Source organism: Ziziphus jujuba, chromosome 1 (assembly GCF_031755915.1).
Source record: "Ziziphus jujuba cultivar Dongzao chromosome 1, ASM3175591v1".
NCBI lineage: Eukaryota > Viridiplantae > Streptophyta > Magnoliopsida > Rosales > Rhamnaceae > Ziziphus > Ziziphus jujuba.
The window spans coordinates 39236037-39253256 of NC_083379.1; the positions used below are offsets into that span (position 1 = coordinate 39236037).

At 37.4% G+C, this 17220-nt stretch overlaps 3 protein-coding genes across 4 annotated transcripts; 1 reads left to right on the plus strand and 2 right to left on the minus strand.

Annotated features, from left to right (window-relative positions):
- Positions 1-2819: 2819 nt before the first annotated feature.
- On the minus strand, positions 2820-3553 carry LOC132800388 (uncharacterized). Its single transcript, XM_060813953.1, has 2 exons — positions 3463-3553; positions 2820-3336 (listed from the first exon to the last, which is right to left on the minus strand). Exons 1-2 carry the CDS (start codon positions 3514-3516, stop codon positions 3004-3006), a joined length of 387 nt encoding a protein of 128 aa, XP_060669936.1. The 5' UTR covers positions 3517-3553; the 3' UTR covers positions 2820-3003.
- Positions 3554-12666: 9113 nt separating this feature from the next.
- LOC107434304 (glycine-rich cell wall structural protein 2-like) lies at positions 12667-13849 on the plus strand. 2 transcript variants are annotated; one of them, XM_060813940.1, is made up of 3 exons: positions 12667-12893; positions 13095-13116; positions 13171-13849. In XM_060813940.1, the coding sequence occupies exons 1-3, from the start codon at positions 12773-12775 to the stop codon at positions 13745-13747; spliced, it is 720 nt and encodes a 239-aa protein (XP_060669923.1). In that variant the 5' UTR covers positions 12667-12772; the 3' UTR covers positions 13748-13849. The 2 variants fall into 2 exon arrangements, with proteins under 2 accessions (XP_060669923.1, XP_015901244.3); XM_016045758.4 differs by having other exon boundaries at positions 12668-12893; positions 13095-13849.
- A 54-nt stretch (positions 13850-13903) lies between these two features.
- Positions 13904-16177, minus strand: LOC107434310 (probable long-chain-alcohol O-fatty-acyltransferase 1). Its single transcript, XM_016045763.4, has one exon. The coding sequence runs from the start codon at positions 15870-15872 to the stop codon at positions 14826-14828; it is 1047 nt and encodes a 348-aa protein (XP_015901249.2). The 5' UTR covers positions 15873-16177; the 3' UTR covers positions 13904-14825.
- Between the last annotated feature and the right edge of the window lie 1043 nt (positions 16178-17220).

Below are 17220 nucleotides of genomic sequence, written 5' to 3' on the forward strand. Positions count from 1 at the left end.
CCGACGATTTCCTCGGGAATTACTGAGGGTGAACAGTTTCCATTTTTTTGCAAATTTGATATGCTTTTCTGAAATTTTGGGATTTCCTCTCCTTAGTACAATTATAGAATCCAAATTTTGCATGTTTTTGCATTCAACACACCTTAGGGGCCTTGTGGGGCCCAAAAAATTAGCAAAATATGACGAACTGTAGACCCTCGGGAATTACCGACGAAACTGTCGGTAATTTTTCCAGAGGGCATTTGTAGTTTCCCGACGATTTCGTCGGGAATTACCGAGGGTGAACAGTTAGCTTATTTTTTGCAAACTTTGATACACTTTTATTAAATTTTGGGATTTTCTCTCCTTAGTACAATTATAGAATCCATGTTTTCCATGTTTTTTCATTCAACACACCTTAGGGGCCTTGTGGGGTAAAAATAATTGGCAAAATAATACGTACTGTACACCCTCGGGAATTACCGACGAAACTGTCGGTAATTTTTCCAGAGGGCATTTGTAGTTTCCCGACGATTTCGTCGGGAATTACCGAGGGTGAACAGTTTGCTTATTTTTTGCAAACTTTGATACACTTTTATTAAATTTTGGGATTTTCTCTCCTTAGTACAATTATAGAATCCCTGTTTTGCATGTTTTTTCATTCAACACACCTTAGGGGCCTTGTGGGGTAAAAAAAATTGGCAAAATAATACGTACTGTACACCCTCGGTAATTACCGACGAAACTGTCGGTAATATTTCCAGAGGGCATTTGTAGTTTCCCGACGATTTCGTCGGGAATTACCGAGGGTGAACAGTTTGCTTATTTTTTGCAAACTTTGATACACTTTTATTAAATTTTGGGATTTTCTCTCCTTAGTACAATTATAGAATCCCTACTTTGCATGTTTTTGCATTCAACACACCTTAGGGGCCTTGTGGGGCCCAAAAAATTAGCAAAATATGACGAACTGTAGACCCTCTGGAATTATCGACGAAACTGTCGGTAATTTTGCCAGAGGGCATTTGTAGTTTCCCGACGATTTCGTCGGGAATTACCGAGGGTGAACAGTTAGCTTATTTTTTGCAAACTTTGATACACTTTTATTAAATTTTGGGATTTTCTCTCCTTAGTACAATTATAGAATCCCTGTTTTGCATGTTTTTTCATTCAACACACCTTAGGGGCCTTGTGGGGTCCAAAAACTTGGCAAAATATGATGTACTGTACACCCTCGGGAATTACCAACGAAAATGTCGGTAATTATTCCTGAAGGAATTTAGTGGTTACCGACGATTTTCTCGGGAATTACCGAGGGTGAACAGTCATAAATTTTTTTGCAAAATTTGATATACTTTTATGAAATTTTGGGATTTTCTCTCCTTAGTACAATTTTAGAATCCCTGTTTTGCATGTTTTTGCTTTAACACTCGTTATGGGACTTGTGGGGCCCAAAAAATATGTAAAATGTGATGGACTGTACACCCTCGGGAATTACCGACGAAAAAATCGGTAATTTTCCGAGAGAATTTGGTGGTTACCGACGTTTTCCTCGGGAATTACGGAGGGTGAACAGACATCCCATTTTTTGGCAAATTTTGATACACATTTATTAAATTTTGGGATTTTCTCCACTTATTATAATTTTAGAATCCCTATTTGCCATGTTTTTGCATTCAACCGAGGGTTTTTTTTATCTTTTATCTTTTATCTTTTTTTTTCAACGGTTCTCATTAGTAAAGATAGGTTCAGCATATTAAGATAACATTAGTATAGACCGTCATAACATTAAACATACGATCTACATTGAAAGTTTATTAAAGTACAAATCAACAGCATATTTTTTCTAAAAAACATAATGTCTTGCGGACCAAATGAAGGGTTCTCCTCACTACTCATGTATTCAATAAATTTCAGAGCGTAGACGCCACAATCACCCCTGCAGAATAGCATTAATGAAAACCAACTACGTGTATTTTCACACGTAACCACAATAAAAAACAGCAGCAATACAAGTTGTTTGAAATGACAACACATTCATACCCATTATCTTGGCGGGGTGCATCTTTGATCATGGTCATCGTGAATGGATCTAAAGTGGGAGACACGTTCGGATTCTTCCCGTAATATCCCCCATCCCTCAATAGGTAAGCCAGCATATACGTAAGGCATTCCGCATTCTTCAACTCTCTATTCTGGACATATTTATTTCCCATATTTGGATCGTATAAATCAATATGCCGGGCCTTCAAGTCCACACATGCTGCCAACCAATGCGCGCCTCCATTGTTGACAGGGATGTACACCTACAAATTAGAACATAACCTCATTATCCACAAAATGGGAAACTTAGTGAGAATTTTTTTCAATATATGTATGGACTTACATAATCACATATCCGCCACGACACGCTAGGTTTGGGTGACCTCCCACGCACATAGTTACAAAGGGTCGCATCACATGAATATGTGCTTCGAGATGCCCTCCATATGGGATAACGCCCTTTGATGGATGACTGCCAAATAATGAAATATATACAATATAAAATATCATCAATATAACATTAAGCAACGCAGTAACATCCCATCATCTTACCCAAAATAACACGTCTAATATGGCACAGGTGTTGGTGAACATCTTCTCATTATCAAACCGCCTTTTTCGTATGAAATACAAAATAGTGTCAATATGCTGCAAAACCACATTAAAGGAAATAAGTAACAAGTGCGAGGTGATAAATAAAACATCATTCCAAACATAGGACCACAATGATTTTACATGAACATAAAACATATAACTTACATCGGAATTCAACCATCCTTCATCAGTCAGTAGCTCAGCAAAAAATTCCTTTCCCACCGTCATATAAGATGTACACACGGTTGCTTCCTTCGGTGCCACCCTATACCACTCATCGAACGCCCTCTCCTTTGATGCATCAATAGGTCGAGTAAGATTAAATTTGACCTTCTTTTTACACGGGTCGGTGTAAGGAGAGATGACGTGATGTGACTGGTGGTAAACTCAACCGAATCGGCTTGTATCACCAACGTTATGCTTCCGATCTTCCACCTCAATCTCAGCTGATTGGTCATGATGTGGACTGTCAGCTGAAGCACCGATATCCCACCCGAAATGCAAAGGCCGATATGGCACCAAAGCCCAGGAATCCTCCACATAGGGTCCTCCAGGTACGATAGGCTCAAACGGTGTAGTACAATCATCATCCTCCTTCCTACCATTGGAACCGTCTATGGGTGCATCAAATTCTTCAGCTTGCTCTCCAACAGACGGTGCCACAGGGGATGATGGTCTAACCGAAGATGACGGTGAATGGCTATGCATATGATGCTCGGCCTGCAAAACACAATGATTATTTTTGCAGTTCCCAAACTCTAACAACAAATAATTGCTGAATTACAATATGTAATTTAATAATGCTGAAGCACTAAAGTAAAGTATACTAAGTTGTCTAAATGATACCTGATGCTTTTGTTGGTCAATAACAGAACTAAGCATCTTCCTTAACGCTGCCATCTCTTTATTTAATTCATCAACTTTTGCCTCCAAGCAAGCAAGCTAATCAATATCAATATCCAAAACATAAGTCAACATATATTAGTACAACATATGAAATACAAATTTGCGTGCAAGTAACAATTGCATACCCTAAAATTAGCATCTGGAGGGCCACTAGAATGCTCCTCAGCTTTGGATGCATCTTTAGCGCTAACATCTTTAGCGCCAACATCTTTAGCGCCAACTATTGGTGCTACAATTGGAGGTGACGTGTAGCGAACTTCATGTATGTCAACTGCTATTGTTCGCCAGTAATCCATAGTCTTCTCCTCATCGGTAGCATCTAACCTCCAGTGCACAACATACTACATGCAATGAAGAAAGGAAAAAAAAGTAAATTTGGAAACTGACTATGGTAATGTAACTTGAATGTAGTCGTACCATGTAGTCTAAACAAAATTTGCCTTACATTGCTATTGGAGGAGAACCAATTATGGACAGCAAAATGGTTCGGTTGCCTTGGAGTATGCCATCCAAGGATCCTCGGACAACGGGTTTCCAACCGGTCGGCAAATTGGTTACCAAAATCAAGGATTGCTTCAAACCCCCACACCTACAAAATACAAATTATAGGTTATTAAATATAAATTTTAAGTAAACGCTACATGTATTAAATATATTACCGTACCTGAAACACCAATGGAAAACCTTTTAGGTCATAATACTGTGATATATTCTTTACTGCACGTCCTCGTCCTCGTTGCTGGAATGCATTGTGGAATGAGTTGATCGTCTCCTTGTAGCTCAGAATGCCCCAAGGGTAGGAATTAAATACGTCGAGATCAGCAACCAAATCAATGAATTTTTTTTTTATTTGAACCTTCGGATCCATTCCAAGTACACCATGAACTAAGAAATATAGTAACGCAATTCTAACAGCATCCCAATCATCCACAAAAAGTGTATCCTTGAATAGTCGTTCCAGTTCAGGCGGTTTCAAGTCACTCCTGTCATCTAGCAACCTCGTGCGCAGCTCATTTCCTTTGGAAATTTGCATATCATACATCGAAGGGTACCTACAAAACTTTAACCCACTAATGAGTGCGAATTCCCACTTCGTAAACCGCACTGCAGATCCGCCGAAGTTAAACTCCAGTACTTCTGGATTGTTGGACACAACTTGTCTGCAAAGCAGGTGATGCACTAACTGACCAGAGAACCGGAGGTTCTTCATGTCAAGTAAGTGTCCAAAACATGTTTGTCTATACTTTTCGAGCTGCTCACTTGTGAGGACACTTGTAATTACTTTGTTCGCCCCTATTGGATTCCCGAATGAATGTGCCCTACCTTTATTTATATCGGCATCCTGCAACATCCGTTCCTTTGGAGCATCGATGGGCTGCAATATGAATTACATAAATGGAACTGACATCAACGATTTAATCATACCCTATTTTTCCACCCTAACTTGATAATAATAATTTCCAACTAAATCTTAAGACATATGGGTTCACATTTTTGCACAAGTGGTAATTACCGATGAAACCATCGGTAATCAACCTACAATGAACTAAAAAAAAAGCCCGATGGCCTATCGGCAATTACCGATGGCCATCGGGTGAAGTTTTTCTTCAGTTTTCACATTCATGAATAAATACTGTCACATGTCTTATCATTTACCGCACAAAACAACATAAATGAATATAAAACTTACCCTATCAGATGGGGGAGAGGAAAGTGGAACGTGCCCTCGAAGTTTGGTGCTTTCTGTCTCAGATTTGGATTTCTGCCTAGTAGTACGTTGACGCTTAGAGTCGGGTGCTGCTGCTATGCTACCACCGCGTCTCTTACTTTCCACCTTCTTAACTCCCTTCTTCGGTTGACGTCGCAAGTTCCTCTTTGGTGCCATTATAAAGTACAACCTACAAATGTACATTGACAACATTAATAAACTTTTATCTACCTTTAACAACATTGTCAACTATGTATACATACATGTATAAATATCCGCAATCCTCAATTTCATACGCTCTCTTCCTAAGGATATTGTGCATGCCATAACATTTACTGAACATTTAATGTATAGCAGTGTGCATGCCATCTAAATCTTTCTATCTTCTTCTTCTTTAATTTTTTATTTTTTTCTTTTTTGGGGATAAAGTGTTGCGTGTTTGCTTCTAGCTAACCATGTACCTAAAATTTTATGCATCGATCTTCTCTCTCTCTTTCTCTCTCTCTCTCTCTCTATATATATATATATATATACCTTTAGAAAGTACTAACTCTGGAATTCTCAACTTCAATTCTAATTAATCATAAAGTATTTTTCTCTTTTCTCCTGGTCAAGGGCCACCACCAGGAAATCCAAATCCGGGTTGGGGCGCACCAATAGGGAACCAAGGGAAATGGGGAAGCGAACGGAATCATAATGCAGATAGATACTCAAATCAGAGGGATAGAGGATCTCACGGTGGGGATTCTGGTTATGGTGAGGGTAATAAACCTTGGAACAGGCAGTCATCGTTTGGTAATGGAGGGGGAGGGGGAGGGGGAGGTTCTTCAAGGCCTCCGTTTAAGGGACAAAGAGTTTGCAAGTATCATGAGAGTGGTCATTGCAAGAAGGGTGCTTCTTGTGATTATATGCACTGTAACACCCCGTCCCGAATCGCACCGGAATTCGTGCACGTTGACCGAGGTTGACCGTTGACCGTTGACCGAAGGGGTCAAAAGTTGACTTTTTGACTCGGTGGGAATTTCGAGTTGACCAGGGTACCGTGGCGAAGTGCATGACGCCCTGAGTTCGTAGACTAGTAGCACGTCGAAAACGGAGCTACGGTTTGAAAGTTATGGGCAAAACAAGTTGAAGTGTAAACTGTCTAAAAGGTGCCGGGAGTTGACTTTTTCTTGTGATGTAATTGTGAGTTGACTCTTGTATGGTTGTAAAGTACTCGTCGATACGAGTTCATAGACTAGCGGCACGCTTAAATCGGACATGTGGTTAAAAAGTTATGGACGTTTGAAGTTTACCGGATACCGTATTATTTTAATATTTTTTTTGGGTCGGTGAACAGTGAAATGCCACGTGTCAGTTTCTGATTGGTCCACGTGGCATGAACAGTGTCATGCAGGGGTTTTATTTGTTAAAACACTCGGGGAAGAGAGAGAAAGAGAGAGAAGAGAGAGAAAGAGAGAGAGGAGAGAGAAAGAGAGAGAGAGAGAGCCACCGCCGGCCACCGGATTTTATTGTACACGCGCCGGACAGAAAGCTTGCCCACCTCATTTCCGGCAAAACCTCCAAATTTCACGGCGAACGGCCGCCGGACGCGCCCGGATCGGACGTCCGAAGTTTGGCGGCGATTTTTCCCCTCCACCGCCGGCCACCGCGAATCGGCACTATTCCGGCCGATATACAGTACACGCGCCATACACCCAGCATCCTCTCCTCAAGTCCGGCCTACCCACCAAAAATCACGGCCATCGGACCACCGACGCGCCGGGATCGGAGCGTTTTCCGGCGAGGGGTCAAAAATCTTCAAACGGTGATTTCTCCGCCGTCCGACCTCCGTTTTGCTCACCGTCGGTCCCGTTGGATTGCTCTCCTCACGATCTACAAATCTGCAAAATTTCACAGCAAACGGCCACCGTCGGAAATTACTGTTCCGGCGACGGTTGCCGGTGACGTGGCGGCCTGCCGGAAATTACTGTTCCGGCGAGTACCCCGAAAATTCCGGCCAGCTCCAGTCCGCAGTGTTCGACCTCCTGAACCCAAATCCGACTTCCGTTTCCACCAATTCGCGACGGTTTGGGAGAATTGCAGAGCCGAAACCCGAAAAGCTTCCCGATAAAATTCCGACCCCGTCGGGTACGATCATCGGAAATTAAGACCGGATCTGTGATTAGCATCACTCGAGCTTCGATTCGGTATATAATTCGTAAATTTTAGTTATCGTTTGGTGTTCGCTCCCCGGGTACCCATTTGGGGATTACCCGAATAAAATATTAATATTTGTGGTTTTGATACTGTGGATGTTTTAGGTGCACGTGCAAGTAGCGGAGTCGATCCTGCGGAGGATCTTGATTGAGATACGTGCACAAGGTGAGTGACCCACCTTCAAATTAATTTTGGGGAATTTAATTGATGAATATATTATGTGTGAATTAAATATTTGGAATTTAATTTCTATGTGCCAAATATTTATTGGATTTATTGTAGAATTATTTATGAATTTATTGGATTTAAGAAAATGCGAATTCTACAAATTTATGCCGTGTGGAATTATTTTATGGTTTTGAGGATTTTGAAATTGGTGTGGTTTTAATGGTAAATTGGGCACGATTCGATTTTCAAATATTTCAAGGAAAATATTTGGTTATGTTGGTGATTTCAATTTTTATGAAATATGCCCATAAAATATTATGGGATTTGATTATGATATTTCGAGAAATTATTTATGCTTGGAAAAAATGTGGATATTTGAATTGATGGATTTGGGAGTTGGTGGATTTGAAAATCATGGAATTTATGGTATGGATTATAAGGAAATTGTGGAGAATTTCCCGGTTCAAGCGGATGGATTATGCCCGCTATGCTTATGAAAAATGTGAAATTTGTTTTATGATTTAAATTTATGGATTTTATAATTTTTAGATGCACCGTGCACGTACTGGTGTTCTGATTATGTGATATGGTATATGTGATATGGTTAGTGTGCACACGGTTGTGATTAGCGCGCAGGTGGGTGTGAGTAGCGCGCGGTTGATATTATGAGGGTGTCCTGTGGATGCCATCGGAGAGGGCGGCCACCCCCCTTTGGCCGGGACACCAGGTTAGCAGCGGCGCAGTGGGACGCCACGCGACCGTATGCCGGTTTCTTTCTATAACCTCCTGTCTGGCGGTACCTTGGGACGCTGGGTACTGTTGGCGCCACTGGTATATAGTGGGTGCATCAAATGATTTTCAGAACTGTGTTTTAAAAATAAAATGTTTGGAAACTGAATTGGAATTAAAAATATAATTGTTACCGCTTCTGGTATTTAATTGATGTCTTGGTTTTCGGGAAATATGAATAAAGGGTTTTGTGAAAATGTTTTAAAAGGGGAACCTTTCCAACTGAGAGAATTGTAAGGGTTTTGAGAGACATTATTATTTCCAAATAATTATTATTTATATACCTATTACCGTGGTATGATAGTGTAGAGTAGTAGGGTCGCTCACTGAGATGATTAGCATCTCACACTCTTAAATTCCGTTCCTCTAGGTACCAGGTTGTCGGTGTTCACTCGGAGCGGACTCGATCTTCCTCGCTGTATTTGTTCGTGCAGTACCTTGTTCTTCTTTTACTGCAGTTGTACTATTTCTTTCACTTTTACTGTATTCTGTATTTTGTAGTACTTCATAAAGCTCTGTATACTGTATGGGACACTTATGTATTTGTATTGCACTGGATTACTGTATTTTTATTTTGGAGTGCTGAAATTTGTGGAACCAGTTCGTCGTACTGTGGGAGGAATAAGGGAACAATTATAGAAGTGTGTTTTCAGTGCAGGAAATTTTGTGGTAAATTCATCCCTTAGGGGAGGTTCTGCCGGATCTTCCACAGAAGGGTCCGGTAGGGTTTCCCTGGGATCAGGGCTTGTCTAGGGTTCCGGTGGGGAACTTTGGACGGGTCCTGACATGCACACTTGAGAGGTTTTAGTTTTAACATATCCATAGCAATAGCATCAGCCAGCAAAGGAAGAGCACTTTGATACTGTACAGTTTATTCCCCATTGGAGAGTTTTGACATGTATAAGCATTTTTTCTTTTCTATTTATTTGTAGAACAAAGTGCAATCTTCTAGTAGTCGACGACCTCACTTCTTTTTGCTCTCTCTCTCTCTCTCTCTCTCTCTCTCTCTCTCTCTCTCTCTCTCTCTCTCTCTAATATATATATATATTATGGTAATTTAAGGGTTTCAACATGTGTTGGAATTTGTGGAAAGGATGGGTATGTTGATGTTGCTGCTTGTAAGGGTCCTTTTGGTCTTAGTCAACAACCGTTAAAACATATTACCTTTATCTAGACAGGATGCTTTTATGCTTTTTGGATCAAATAAATGGCATCCTAGTTTTCATACATATTTGTGACACAAAATTCATAATATATTTCATTATTTTGTATATGAATACAAGGAAAAAAATCTAATAGGGAATTCTTTACGGTATTACATTCCTTTATGAATTACTATTAATTTCTCTCTCTCTCTCTCTCTCTCTCTCTCTCTCTCTCTCTCTCTCTCTCTCTCTTCTCTCATTCTTTCCCAAAAAATACCCAAAAAAAATAATCATAAAGTCTTTCTCTCATTTTTTCTCTAATTAATTTCTCTCTCTCTCTCTCTCTCTCTCTCTCTCTCTCTCTCTCTCTCTCTCTCTCTCTCTCTTTCTCTCTTTCTCTTATCTTCAATTCTATATATATATCTATACCCAAAAAAAAACATTTTTTTATAAAAATTTTTAAAAAAAAATTAAAAAACAACGTGTCGTCTGGGTGTCGTTCATCCCACACGACATGTCGTTCAATCAATCTTCAACCCTTGTCCGGGTTGACCCGAACCCGCCTAAACCATTACCGACCCGATTCTTGACCCGGTTATTTCTTCCACCTCCGGCCACCGATCAAGGCCAAACCGGTCCCATTTTTTTCCTCTCTTCATTTCCTACTAATGCCCAATATCAATCTATCCTAAATCTTCAAAAAATAAACCCGCCTAAACCAGTACCGATCCGATTCTTCACCCGGTTATTTCTTCCACCTCCAGCACCGATCAAGGCCAAACCGGTCCCATTTTTTTCCTCTCTTCATTTCCTACTAATGCCCAATATCAATCTATCCTAAATCTTCAAAAAATATAAACACAAAAAATATAAATAAAAACCCACACTCCACGGCAACGAAAAAAATAAACGTAAAGCCAAATCCACACAAAAACAACCCACACCGGTCCCACGGCAACAAATAAACAAAAAGATTCAACCAATTACCTTATTCCCTGTGCTGAGATGAGATCCTAATGTTTGGCTTTTCCACGAGAGCTTCGGTTTGGTTGTTTGTATTTGTGTGTTCGTGTAAAGCCGTTTGTTTGCTTTTTTTGTATTTTTGTATTTGTATGAAAGTGTAAAGACGTTTAGAAAAGGAAAAGTTTATTTTTGTTTGGTTTTAAAAATAAGAGGATATGTAAGTAATTGTTTTTTGTTTGAAGGTTATAAGAGATATTAAGGGGTAGATCAAAAAAGAAATGAATTGAGGGGGCAAAATTCATGAAGCTCGGTCCTATAGGGTATTGGGCCAAATTCCCCATTAACATATTCACTCAATAATAGGACCAAAAAAAAATGATATTCATGAGCATTAGATAATTATTCACTCAATAATAGGAGAGGGACAAATAGAAAATAAACTTATTAAATGAAATTGGCTCAGTTGATAAACTATCCACATCTATATTTAGGAGGTTATAAATTTATAAATTCGAAATACTGAATGGGAAAAAATATTATAATTGTTAAAAAAAAAAATGCTGCCTAATTTTTTTTTATTTAAGAAAAACACAATTTCCAACCTATATTCTAAGCTTGAAAACAAACTAGGTGCTAAGAGGTATTAACATAGTTAATGAGTGGCCTGTTTGGCCATAATGCTAAAAACCTATTTAAGACTCGCGTGGAGTTCAGTGGTTAGCACACCACAGCCCGCCCAGTAGGCGTTGGATTCGAATCTTGGGGGTAGGAGATGCCTGGGGCATAGCAAAAAAAAACCTATTTATTTATTATTATTATTATTTTATTGTTTATTAAATAAAAAAGTGTAAAAATATGGAAGAATAATTTATTTCTATAGCCTTCACTGTATCCTTCACTACGTCCCCGTAAATTCCCGATCTTTTCTATGCTCGATACTGAATCCTTGTAACCAACCCAACAAAGATGTAACAAATTTCTTTTATTTTTAACAAAACAATTTGTCAAATACATAGGTCCATTCAAATCATTCCACTTATTTGGGTATAAATATATGATTGCATTGCAGTGAATTAGATATAATAGTCTAGCACTCTTACTTATTTGGAACATTAACCAAAAATGGATTGGATTAAAAAAATAATTAAAAATTATTTACGGACTTAATCAAACTCCACTGCAATTTCTGTGACTTTTTTGACCAATCAATAGTTTGTCAACAGTAGTCAATAGTTTATAATGAAATAGTCCCATCTAAATTCATGCTTTTCTATGAGATAATAATCTAATTAATTAAAACGGATATATTAAGGGCTAGATTATTTATTGTCCTGTCCAAAAAAAAAATAAAAAATGGCAACAAATATGGGATTGAACAAAATTTACTATCGTTTAGTTCAGTTCAATCTAATCAAGTAATTCAAATAGATCATTAATAATTTTATAAAACAATTTTTTATCCAATATTCCCATTTCCAAAAAATTTTTAAAAATAAATAATAATAAAAAAAAACATGGCCAAACAAGCCTGAAATTCCTACATTGATAGTGTGAATTTAAATATGTAGGACTAAGCAACTAAAATTTGGATTTGAATGTAGGACCAAGAGTTAATGAGCTTTCCCAATAAACTAATTTGCAAGTCTAAGTATCAATATTTAATCTCCAAGTATCAAAGTTTATGAGTAAAATTATGATCAAGGGTAGTTGGATTTGGTTGTCGAAATTTATGTTGTATATTTTTGGTATTATGGATTGCCGTGCGATCTACATAAAACACAATTTATTTTGTTTGATTTCGTAGTGAAATAGTTAATCAAGTTTAGTTGTTGGTTCAAGAAATAGAGCTTAAAATCAAAGTTTTCTTCCCCAAAATCCCATCAATTAATTTGATTACAGTATGATAGATGAACATAATCTAACCAAAATGCTAAATGTTGGTCGATTTGCCACATTTCACTAAAATCCCATCCATTACTTCAATTTTCCTCATGTTCCACAAGTATGACCATTATTTGTCATAGTGGAAAATTTGTATTTATGGACCTAGCTTTCAAAGCAAACCTTCAATCTGATCATGGGCTCCATTTTATTAATTATCACGACCAAACAAAATGTTCTGAACCCACTTCACCACCCCTTTAACACTCTCAAACTATATATATATATATAGATAGATAGATATACAGCCACAAACACATACTCAATCATCCATCACTACTACAACACAAGAAATTTCTCTCTTTAAAGAATATTTGATCTTCTTCCTATCTAGAAAATGGCTCACTCAAAGCCTCTTCTTCTTCTTGGCCTTGGCTTCACTATTCTTCTGATCATCTCCTTTCAAGTACTCTCATCATCGGCTGCTGAGTTGGCTAATCATGAGAATGCTACAACCAGTAAATAAATTTCTTTCGCTTCGCATTAATTTTCCATTATATTGGATAATATATATGCAACATATATGTATTTTTTGGCAAATTTATCATACTACTTTTTTCACAATATATTATGTGCATTTCTTTTAAATGTGGTTTGAAAATCATCTGCTTAATTTTGTGGAAGCCCGATTATATCATACTGTTTTTCTGTTGTTTCAGAGGAGGGTGATAAAGCATATGCAAATGGAAATGGATATGGCAATGGAAATGGAAACGGGTATGGCAATGGAAACGGAAATGGAAATGGATATGGCAATGGAAATGGAAACGGGTATGGCAATGGAAACGGAAATGGAAATGGATATGGCAATGGAAATGGACAACGTGAGGCAGGACACAAGCTAAACTACGGATATGGAAATGGAAATGGAAATGGAAATGGGAATGGATATGGAAATGGAAATGGAAATGGTTATGGAAATGGAAATGGAAATGGAAATGGAAATGGTAATGGTTATGGGAATGGAAATGGAAATGGAATTGGTAATGGTTATGGGAATGGAAATGGAAATGGAAATGGGAATGGACAATACCAAGCAGCTGCACACAGGCTAAACCAAGGGTATGGAAATGGGAATGGAAATTATGGATATGGGAATGGTAATGGTTATGGAAATGGGAATGGTAACGGATATGGAAATGGAAATGGAAATGGAAATGGTAACGGGTATGGAAATGGTAATGGAGGAAATGGAAATTACGAAGCAGGACATAAGCTAGACCACGGCCACGGCCACAAGAACAATGCCAAACGTGGTGGAGGCAATCCAGGGAGTGGTTATGAAGCTGAGACTGCAAATGGTAAGAACTAAGAGCATGCAATTTGCCTATGGACCGGCATTCTCATTCCTATTATATGGAATAGATGTTTCACCTTGTTTTCAATAAAAAGTTGTTTCGTTTGAGACTAGTTCCATGAACTCTCTCAACTATATATATATATATATATATATTAAGCTTTTTTAAAGTTTGGTTTTTTTTTTTCTTTTTTTTTTTAATGTATACCATGATCACTGTCCGTGATATGCTACTTCTACCTATTGTAACGTGGTTTCGTGTGTTATAAAATCCATTGTTTTTTTTTCCCCCGAATTACTTATTATTGTTATTATTATTATTAAAAATTAAAAATAAAAAAATAAAAAATAAAAAAAATAAAACAGAGTTCCTAAATGAATATAGAAGAAATGGTTGCTAAGGGAAGATTAGCAATTTCAGGAAGATGGATATCACATTCTCTCCAAAAGGGACTTTGACTAGAAACAAGGTTATATAATATTAAAGAGACATTCAATACTTGTGATGGCAAAAAGAACTCAGAGCATTGGCTGCAGGGTTGGAAGGCCAAGAATTCTTACTTCATCTTTGACAAGTGTCTGCTTTAATATCTGTTACTTTCAAACAATCTCAGAAGAAGTATCAAAATACACACACACATGCACGCGCACACGCACACTATCAGCATCCAATTATATATAATTTATAGATCCCATCATAATATAATATTACATCCATCATAACAAAATTATATATATATAAATTATGGTCATTACGTTATGACAAATCCCAATATTTAAGTTAGTATCAATTCAATGTCCCACTAACCCTGTCCCAAATAGACTGGAATCACAGACAAACCAAACTATGCATGTCATGGAAATTTTACTGCTCAATTGTCATGGTTAGAATTTCTCTCGGAATCTTCTACATATCATTTGTTTTAAGCAAACAAAACCATAAAGATTAAAAAGCTAAAAATAGATAATTTGAAAAACTCTGTTCTAAAACTAGTCGGTAGCAATTTGCAATTTCTCCGATGAAATTGTACTCATTTTTACCAAGTAAAAAAACGAAGATAAAAAATTGCCATTCCACAAGTAGAGATCAATGTCATAATTTAACTGTAGTTTTAGACCAGTTAAAGAACTGCTTCACAAAACCCACCAACATCTTACACTCCTCAATAGCTCTTGAATCCGTACCATTCCTCAACAATGGAGGGAAAAACAACCAGAAAGCAGTGCTCACCACAAAAGCCAGAGTCAATGCTCCTGATACAACCCCAGGCAGCCTCAGCTTTCCAAACAATGCCTTCTTCAAGCCAAACTCCACAACTAAACACACGCCATGGAGAACAAAGAAGCACGTGACTTCCCACGTGGGAGGCACACGTATCACGTAATAGTACATTAGCTCGTGCATTAGACCCGACACCGTGAAAGCCGCAAGCACCGCCGCAAGTGGAGCCCAATTTGAGCCCAAAAGCGGGTCCAACGCAATCCTGGTGGGTTTGTATACGGTGTCTCGCAGAGCGTTGGTTACCATGAGGTTCCACCTTCTTCCCCAGAAATCTTGCAGAGATGTAGAAAAGTAGGGCTCATCGGAAGGCGATTGGAGCTCCATACCAAGAACGGGTCGGACCACTGCATTGCACGTGCCCAAAACAATGTCTAGAAAGAAATATAGCAGACAACAATACAGGCCTAAAACAATGTTTGGGCGCAATTGTTTTGTGTAATCATGGAGACCAACAGAGAGGGACAAAATCAATGCTTTTGTTGCCCAATTGAGAGGCAGTTTAGGGGGTTTTTGGGAATTGCTGATTTTGATTGGTAGGCAAGAAATTGAGAGAAAATAGAAGAAAGATTTTGGTGGGTAGTCAGAAGAAAGAGGACCCAAATCAAAACAGAAGAGAAGGAGCTTGAAACTACAGAGCCAAGTGATGAAGAAGGCTGTGACACCTGTTGGGAGGACTGTGGATAGGTAGAGAGGTAAGATGGTGAAGAGGAAGAAGACTGGGAGGAGAGAGATGAGTCTGAGTTTGCCTTTCGGAAGCTTTGAGGCTATGAAATAGCAATAGCTTAGAGATGCAAAGATTGAGAGCCATACCTTGATGAAGATCTTGAATTCATCTTCCTTTGACTTCTTGATCTCCATATTTTGTTGCTCACTTTCTGATTAAGATTTTGGTATTCCTTACCATCTAAAAATGGCCTTCTATCTTGTGTTCATGATTCATTTGGAAGTACATGATTCTCGCAGCTATGAGACAATATAATTCACCACACAGGTTGATGGTAATGCCCATTGTGGTCTTGCTTTCTACAACAGTTGTTTTTTGGCCTTTTCTTCTTCTTCGATTTTGTTGAATTCTTTATTTTATTTTATTTTGTTTTCAAATTTTTATGGCCAACTTTTTTGGATGCCATCTTTGTTGACCCACTTATGAGCTAGCATCGTCACAATTCCCTTCCCCCCCCCCCCCCCCTAAATTGATCCAAGTTTCCAACTTTACCAGAGAACGCTCGCGCATCTTCTAGATTATAGTACTTCTTTTTTTTTTTTTTTTTAACTCTTTTCTTTATTCGATGGCTAAAGATGTTTAATGTTTTTCAAGATTCTGCATACCACTTAGGAAATTTCGTTTATTCCACTTTTGGGGGGCCATGTTACCTGCCAAAAGTACACGTTTTTGGCAGATATTGGGATTGTTTAGGCACATGAGTAGGATAGCGGTCACCTTACCTTTAGGCTTTAGCCCATGTGATAGAGACAATTAATTATGAGCAAATTTCTTTAAACCCTTTAAATTTTAAATTTTGTAATAATTATACATTTATCTTATATTTTAAAAAATTATTATTAATTTTCTTTTAATTTTATATAACTTACTAAAATAGATTCATTTGTTAATTTTAAAAAAAATATTAAAAATTAATATTTTATAATTAAACAATATTATAAAAATATAATTATAATATTTCATAATTAAAATTAACAAATAAAAACTTACAAATATAAGTAATAATTTTTCAAAAACATTGAGTATAAGTATAATTAAAATAAAATTAAAAGGTTTAAATGAAAAAATTTCAATTAATTATTTATTAACCACTAATTATATCTTAGAGAAGAGCTTAATGATGAACACATGTTTCTCTGCATGGGAATCCTAGAAATTAGCTAGAATTACCTATAATTAAATATTATTCCTTTTTTTTAAAACATTTGTTTATATTATATATCCTATGGTAAAAGAGATATAAGAATATCTGTCATCATTATTAACAACAATACATAAAATTCTTGTTATAAAATATAAAAAAACAGTACTTGAAATGATAAAAATGCCATAGCACAACTTTTCATGAAAAACCTAAGACACCAAACAATCTACAAAGAAAAGAAAAATACTGTTTATTACCATTAATAATGAAACTTTAATGAGATCTACGTGTTATTTAATAATAATATAAAAAAAAAATCTATGTGTCATGTGGTAATC

Bases quoted from the DNA above. Each gene is read 5' to 3' on its own strand.
- LOC132800388 (XM_060813953.1), bottom strand. From the start codon at position 3,516: ATGGCAGCGTTAAGGAAGATGCTTAGTTCTGTTATTGACCAACAAAAG. The intron at 3,337-3,462 runs GTATCATTTAGA...TGTGTTTTGCAG, and splicing joins TTGACCAACAAAAGCATCAG to GCCGAGCATCATATGCATAG.
- LOC107434304 (XM_016045758.4), top strand. From the start codon at position 12,773: ATGGCTCACTCAAAGCCTCTTCTTCTTCTTGGCCTTGGCTTCACTATT. The intron at 12,894-13,094 runs GTAAATAAATTT...CTGTTGTTTCAG, and splicing joins TCATGAGAATGCTACAACCA to AGGAGGGTGATAAAGCATAT.
- LOC107434310 (XM_016045763.4), bottom strand. From the start codon at position 15,872: ATGGAGATCAAGAAGTCAAAGGAAGATGAATTCAAGATCTTCATCAAG.